A 7168-nucleotide genomic window follows, 5' to 3' on the forward strand; every position below is an offset into this window, starting at 1 on the left:
CAGGACTGGGAAGGTCGGAGGGACTGAAGGGGGGGGTGCAGGTGCGGTTTTTTTCCGGGGGGGTCCCGGCGGCCCCCGGGGCGGGGTCAGTGCTCAGCAGCGGGGCCGCGCCGCTCGCACCCGTTGGCCGAGATCGGGGGGGGCGGGGGCGGCCCGGGGACCCTGCTGGGCCCCCAAATCACACCCGGGTCTGCTGCTTTAGTCCTGTGCTTCCAGCGCTGATTTTTCTCCTAATTCAGTCTTTTGCTGTATTTTTTTGCTAACCTTTAATAAACCTTTAAAATTTTACAAAGTGAGCGTCGTTTCTCCCACCCTTCACTGCTGGGGTAGGAGGTGCAGCTGGAAGGAGAGAGGAGTGGGGGAAAGCTGGTTTGAAGGGTCTTCATTTACTTCTCATTATCCTGCTCTGAGTTTTTGGAGTTTTCTGCCAGAAATCTCTCCCCTCCTCCACTCATCCACAGGGGTTTGGGGAAGTTTTCCCAATTTGGGGGCAATCAAAGCCATGCACTGATGCTCCTAAATAGGGAATAGGAGAAGTGAGGCTCCAGGGCTTCCTGCTGAGTAGGTGCTGTTATAAATGAGAAACTACAGTCTCGATATTCAACAAAATTTAGATTGCGTTATTTGATATAGACAGGTCAAGCAGTGCTGGAGAACGTGAGGAGTCACCGTGCACTCCACGCTCCATCGAACCTTGGTTTGCAGCCTCTTATTGTACGGTCTCTCGTTGTAATCAATAATCTTTGTGTTTTTGCTGTCATCATTTTGCCAGGTAAGTACTGGTGGTCGAATAAATATCCATATTCAAATTCACAAAGTCCCTGGGCATTCGTCAGTCTCACAGAAAACCATCTGGTCTTTGTAGATAAACACCAGGAAAGTCTGGTTTTTGTAGATAGGCAGCACTGATCAAACAAATGTAGGAAGGATTATCGGGAAGTCTGATTTTGCAAGCTGGTAGTGAATAAAACTTATTTGAAAAGCATAATATTCATAACAAGGGGATTTAAAACAGAATGACGTAATAATATATTTTCCTTTACCTAGTGTCCATGCTTCACTTCAGACTTTAGTACTCTGGTTTATACAAGCCCCAATACTTTTATGATTACTAGGAATTTTTTATCACTTATCACAGTGCCAGCGAACACGCAGGGCTGGGAAAGGCGTGCCGGGAGCTGCGGAGAACTTTGTTTGTTTCCAGGCCAATGGCGGCTCGGGCCCGGGCCCGTTCCAGGGCTGTTCCTCATCTCCGCCTTTGCCCTCCCACAGCCCGGGGGGCCCTGAGAGCGCGGGCCGAGGCTGGGCCGTGTGCAGAGCCCGGCCCTCGCTGCCATTGGCTGATTGTGCCAATGTCACTCCTGGTTGTCGCGCGCTGATTGGGCAGAGCAGCAAAGGCGCCATTGTGGCAGCGTCTGTGCGGGCCCGGCAGCGGCGGCAGCGGCCGGAGCCCGGGGAGGCGGCGGCGCGATCCAGAGGGATCCCAGGGGGTGGATCCAGGTGAATTTCCTGGAATTCCCCCTTTTCCCCTCCCCCCCGCGCTCCCTCGGGCACTTTCACTTTCGCATCTCTCGAACTGCGCCACAGCTGCGACCGGGGACAGCTGCGATGGCTCCAGCGCTGGGTCTGGGGCTTCTCTTGGGGCTCCTGGGGGTCCGGAGGGGTGGCGACGAGAGGTGAGTGGGACCCCCCGAAACCGGGACCCCCCCCTGAACCGCAATTCCCGGGCACCGGGAACCCCGTAAACCTCCATTCCCGGGCAGCAGAACCCCTTGAATGCCCATTTTGGGTCCTGTGTCCCCCCTCAGTCCCCTTTCCCAGCACTGGGACCCTCCTGTACCCCCACATCTGGCACCGAGAACTTTCCATACCTCCTTCCCTAGCATTGGGACCTTCCCGTACCCCTTCATTTGGCATGGAGATCCCACTGAACCTGCATTTCTGATCATCGGCTCTTGGGTTTTACTGGATTTTTTTTTCTCTTATATTTACATAAATCTATGTATACAAACAACAGGACGGGAACGCTGGAGCAGTTGTCTCGAAGCTTTATTCCATCACAATCATCAGTTTCATTTTACAGAACCAAGCAAGGGAGATGGAACAGCTTCAGCTGCTAGCCCAGCAGGCGAAGTTCTCTTTGTTACAAAGTCTTTTAACTAGTTTCTGACCAATAGCATTAAAAGTATGAATAGTATTAAAAGGTGACAAGCATTTGCTCAGGCCAATTAATAAAGTTACACGTACATCTTGTTTTGAACACTACTTGCTTGTAATAGCTTAAAACAATGGATAAAGGTTGATTATTAAGCTTACATATTTCTACTATCTTGCTTAACATTTTCCTATCTCTACACAGCTCGCAGCCCTATTGTTTCATGTCCTTGAATCTTCAGCATTCTTGTATTTCTCCATCCTGAGATTTGCTTTCACACAGCTTTCTGAGAGTTTTATACCTTTTTATTTCCCACAACTGGCACCCCCTGAACCTTCATTTTCGGGCACCGGAACCCCCTTGAGCCCCGAATTCCAGGAAGGAAACTCCCCCTTAACATGCATTCCCCAGCACGGAAACCCCCTGAACCCCCATTTTTGGGCACTGAGACCCTCCTGCACTTCCATTTTCAGGCGAACCCCCCTTCCTGGGCACAGAGACCCCCTCGAACGTTCATTTCGGGGCACCGGGACCCCCCTGTACCCACTTCCCCGGTCCTGAAAGCTCCTGGAACCCTCCTGAACCCTCATGCTCGGCAAGGGAACTCGCCTGAACCCCATTTCTGGGCACCAGGACCCACTGCACCCCATTGTCCGGCACTAGGACCCCCTGAACCCACATTCCGCACCAGGATCCTTGTGCGACCCCAAATCCAGGAATTAAACCCTTCCTAACCCTCTATTCTAACGCACCAGGACCACCCTGCACCCCGTTATCCAGCACGGAGATCCCCTTGCAGCCCCTTATCCAGAATCCATAGCCTCCCTGCACCCCCTTTCCCGACCCTCTCCCTCTCGGAGACTCCAGTCCCCTTTTTCCTTTACCTCGGGACCCCCTGGATCCCCATTCCTGCCTTTCCCAGCCCCCACTCTCAACTTTCCTCAACCCCTGCACCCCTTTTCCTGGGCACAGGGACCCTCTGGACCCCCCATTGCCTTCACCCCCCTTTCCTTGACCCCGGGACCCCCTGAACCCCCATTACTGGGCATGGGGACCCCCCTGCACCTCCGTATTCATTACTGGGACCCCCTCCTGGATCCCCGTCACGTGTACTGGGACCCCCTGCACCCCCTTCTCGGGCATCCCGCCCTTCCCAGACCCCAGACCCGCCTTTTTCCTTCTCCTTTGCACCCCCAGATCTCCCAAATTTCCGTGTCTCCCCTGTTCTCCACTCCCGGCGCTTTCTTAAGGGGGGTTTCAGGGAGTCCCAGGTGGTTCTCAGAGAGCTCCAGGGGGGTCGCAGCGGGGATCCAGAGGAGTTCTCTGGGATTCCCCCGTCCCTACTCCCCGCCGCGCTCCCTCGGTCTCGTTCGCTTCCGCGTCCCAACCTGCGAGACCGGGATCTACCCCGGCGACCGGTGACGTCACTTAAATATCGATCTTCCATTGGTGAACAGGATATGGAGGCAGGAATGGGGGGGGGGGGTTGGAGTCAGAGCTGAGGGCGGGGCCGGTGCTGGGGCCGGGGCCGGTACTGGGGGCCGGTACTGGGGGCGGGCCCGCAGCGGAGCAGCGCGATGGCTCCAGCGCTGGGGCTGCTCTTGGGGCTCCTGGGGCTGCTGGGGGACCCGGGGGGCGCGACGAGAGGTGAGTGGGGCCCCCGAAATCGCGATCTCCCTGAACTGCCATTTCCAGACTAAACCCTAAACCTTCATTCCTGGACTCGGGAACCCCCCACATAGCCACATTTTGGGTCTTGTGACTCCCCCCATCCCCTTCCCCGGCACCAGGACCCCCCTGAACCCCCATTCCTGGGCATGGAGACCTCTGTGATCATGCATTTCCTGGAACCGGGAATTCCCTGCGCCCCATTACATAGCACCGGGACCCCCATGATCTCCCAATTCCTGGCGATCAGGATCCCTCTGAACCCCGAATCGCAGCATGGGAGACCTTCTGAGCCCCCATTCCTGGGCACTGGGACATCCCTGAATCTCCGTTTCCGGGCCTGGGACCCCCTGCACCCCCTTTTCGGGCATCTCGCTTTTCCCAGACCCCAGTCCCGCCCTTTTCCTTGACCTTTGGATCCCCCGGACCTCCATTCCTGCCTGTCCCAGCTCCCAGATCCCCTTTCCCTCAACTCCGGGGATCTCTGGACCCCCTTTCCTGGGCACAGAGGCCACCTGGATCCCCCATCCCGCCTCTCCCAGTCTTTGTATCCCCCTTTCCTTGATACTGGGGGTCCCCTGAGCCCCCATTCCTGGACACTGGAATGCACTCCCTTCCCGGCTATCCCAGTTCCTCTTTCATTGATCCATGACCCCCTCAACCCCCCCAAATCTCTGTGTCCCTCCAGTTCTCCACTCCCTGCGTTACCTGGATGTGGCGGTGTCAGAGCCCAGCCCAGGGATCCCCCAGTTCATGTCCATTGGATACCTGGATGGGATCCCCCTCACACGCTACGACAGCGAGAGGGGCCGGATGCAGCCACTGACACAGTGGATAAAGGATGGAGCCGAGCAGGGATTTTGGGATAGGAAGAACCAGATCTGTGAGAGGAGCCAGAACGTGGCTGCTGGGAACCTGCATATACTGCAAGACTGGTACAACCAGAGTGGAGGTGAGTGAGGGGATCTGTGGGGCTGGGATTTATGGGGCTTGGATGTGGATTCACAGGGTACCAATGGGCTGAGATGGGGATCCATCCATTAGGCTGGTATGGGATATCTTGTGATCCATGGGCTGGGATGTGGATCCATGGGGTTGGAATCAGGCTCTGTGGGTCTCCATCAGACTCTGGGGTTGGAATGGGGCTCTATGGGGCTGGGACACAATTCCATGGCTCTCTGTGGGTACAATCCTCCCAGGTCTCCACACTGTACAGCGGCTTTTCGGCTGTGACCTCCTGTCTGACGGGAGTGTCCGTGGATCCTACCGGGATGGCTACAATGGGCAGGATTTCACCTCCTTTGACCTGGGATCCAGGAAATTCGTGGCTGCCGACAGCGCTGCTGAGATCACCAGGAGTCGCTGGGAACGTGAAGGGAACAATGCTGAGAGCTGGACGAATTACCTGGGGCACATCTGCCCAGAACGGCTCCAGAAATACGTCAGATACGGACAGAAGGAGCTGGGCCACAAAGGTGGGAGCAGAATTCCTTTGGGAATGTGGAATTTAGGAGTGAGGAACTTGGGAACATGATAATTCCTGTGGGAATTCCATGGGCAAATCTCACCTCCATCCAATTCCAGTGGGAATTCCAGGGGCAGATCTCAGCCCCATCCCATTCCAGTGGAAATTCCAGGGGCTGATCTTACCCCCATCCCATTCCCATGGAATTCCATGGATGTCTCTCACCGTTATCCCATTCCAGAGCCCCCTGATGTCCATGTGTCTGGAAAAGAGGAACACGGGACGCTGATCTTGTCCTGCCACGCGTACGGATTCTATCCCAGCTCCATTGCAGTCAACTGGATGAAGGGGGATGAAATCTGGGATCAGGAGACGGAGTGGGGCGGGATCGTTCCCAACAGCGATGGCACCTTCCACACCTGGGCCAGGATCGAGGCGTGGCCGGAGGAGCGGGAGCAGTACCGGTGCCGGGTGGAGCATCCCGGAATGTCAGAGCTCGGGATCTACGCTTGGGGTGAGGCTGGGAATGTGGAATGTGGGAATTGGGAATTTGGAATTCCCCATTGGGGATTCCCCTCCCTCTCCTCACCATCCTGCATTTCCCAGACCCAACTTCTGGCGGGAATCTCGTCGTGGTGGTTGCTGTGTCCATCGCTGCCATCATCATCCTCATTGTCCTCATTGGATTCATTGTCTGGAAGCGCCAATCTGGTAAAACACGGGATGGGGGACGGGATCCACCCGGCACCGTTCTGGGAATCCTGTACCACCAACACTGATCCTACTCTTTTTCCACAGGGAGGAGGGACAGGAATGGATACAACATAGCAGCCGGTGAGTACCAGTGGTGGATCCAGCTCTGGATCCCCTCTTTGTGGATCCTAGGATGGATCCTGGGGTTAATCCCAGTGTGTGATCCGTGCTGGAATCTCATGGATCTTCTCTTTCTGCAGGAAAAGATGTGGGAACCAACGGCTTGAATGCAGGTACAGAGTGGGATCAGGGTGAGATTCCAGAGGAGGACTGGGGCAGGATGGACAGATTGGGATCATGGAGGAATTCTGGATCAGAGCAGGATCAGATGGAATTGTGAAGTGGGGTTGGGGCTGGATTCTAAAACGGGAGATGGATGGATGGATGGATGGATGGATGGATGGATGGATGGATGGATGGATGGATGAATGGGGCAGGATCAGGGAGGGATTCCGGAGGGCTACTGGGGCAGGATGGATAGAGCAGGATTGGAGGGGGATCAGGTAGAATTCTGAAGGAGCTCCTGCTCTCCATGGGCTCCAGCCAGGTCCATCCTGCGGGATGCAGACAGGGACAGGGTGACACCATCTTTTCTCATCCCAGCAGGAATCACTGCCTGAGTGATCCATGGAGCTGGATCCAGCCCCTTCCTTCTTCCCAGGAAACCAAGAGCTGCCAGCAGAGCTCATCCTGCTGCTCCCAGACACCCACAGCTTTTGCTAATGGATCCATTTCTGATTTTCCAGTGTTTTGAAGCCAGGAACCACAAATATTCCCAATGCTTTAGTTCTGCTGTGAAATTATCCTGCTTTGGGGCAGTAAATCCTGCTTGGGGCAATAAATCCTGCTTTGAGCAATAAATCCGAGTTCCCTCCTCCAGTGTCCAGCAGTTCCTCTCTGGGAGCCAGGAATGGGGATGGGGACACTGGGGACAAGGATGGGGACACTAGGGGCAGGGCTGGGGATAGGGACAGGAGGGGCAGAGATGGAAACAGCAGGAATGGGAATGGGGACACCAGGAGCAGGTTGGAGACAGCAGGAGCAGGATGGGGACACCAAAATCAAGTTGAGGACAGCAGGAGTGTAATGGGGACACTGGGAACAGTTTGGGCACACCAGGAGCAGAA

At 55.5% G+C, this 7168-nt stretch overlaps 1 protein-coding gene across 4 annotated transcripts; it reads left to right on the plus strand.

Annotated features, from left to right (window-relative positions):
- Positions 1 to 1406: 1406 nt before the first annotated feature.
- Positions 1407 to 6920, plus strand: LOC148218119 (class I histocompatibility antigen, F10 alpha chain-like). 4 transcript variants are annotated; one of them, XM_088158063.1, is made up of 8 exons: positions 1407 to 1676; positions 4512 to 4775; positions 5023 to 5298; positions 5530 to 5802; positions 5895 to 5999; positions 6087 to 6122; positions 6242 to 6292; positions 6648 to 6920. In XM_088158063.1, exons 2-8 carry the CDS (start codon positions 4577 to 4579, stop codon positions 6659 to 6661), a joined length of 954 nt encoding a protein of 317 aa, XP_088014189.1. In that variant the 5' UTR covers positions 1407 to 1676; positions 4512 to 4576; the 3' UTR covers positions 6662 to 6920. The 4 variants fall into 4 exon arrangements, with proteins under 4 accessions (XP_088014189.1, XP_088014186.1, XP_088014187.1 ...); XM_088158060.1 differs by lacking the exon at positions 1407 to 1676 and adding an exon at positions 3683 to 3802; XM_088158061.1 differs by lacking the exon at positions 1407 to 1676 and adding an exon at positions 3683 to 3802 and having other exon boundaries at positions 6242 to 6274; positions 6645 to 6920.
- The last annotated feature ends 248 nt before the right edge of the window (positions 6921 to 7168 follow it).

The sequence above is a fragment of the Sturnus vulgaris genome, unplaced genomic scaffold, assembly GCF_052056855.1.
Source record: "Sturnus vulgaris isolate bStuVul1 unplaced genomic scaffold, bStuVul1.hap1 Scaffold_195, whole genome shotgun sequence".
In the NCBI taxonomy this organism is placed as follows: Eukaryota; Metazoa; Chordata; class Aves; order Passeriformes; family Sturnidae; genus Sturnus; species Sturnus vulgaris.

Excerpts from the sequence above, each read along its gene's own strand:
- LOC148218119 (XM_088158060.1), top strand. The coding sequence starts at position 3,733 with ATGGCTCCAGCGCTGGGGCTGCTCTTGGGGCTCCTGGGGCTGCTGGGG. Across the intron at positions 5,803-5,894 it reads GCTCGGGATCTACGCTTGGG|ACCCAACTTCTGGCGGGAAT; the intron begins GTGAGGCTGGGA and ends TGCATTTCCCAG. Across the intron at positions 6,123-6,241 it reads TGGATACAACATAGCAGCCG|GAAAAGATGTGGGAACCAAC; the intron begins GTGAGTACCAGT and ends CTCTTTCTGCAG.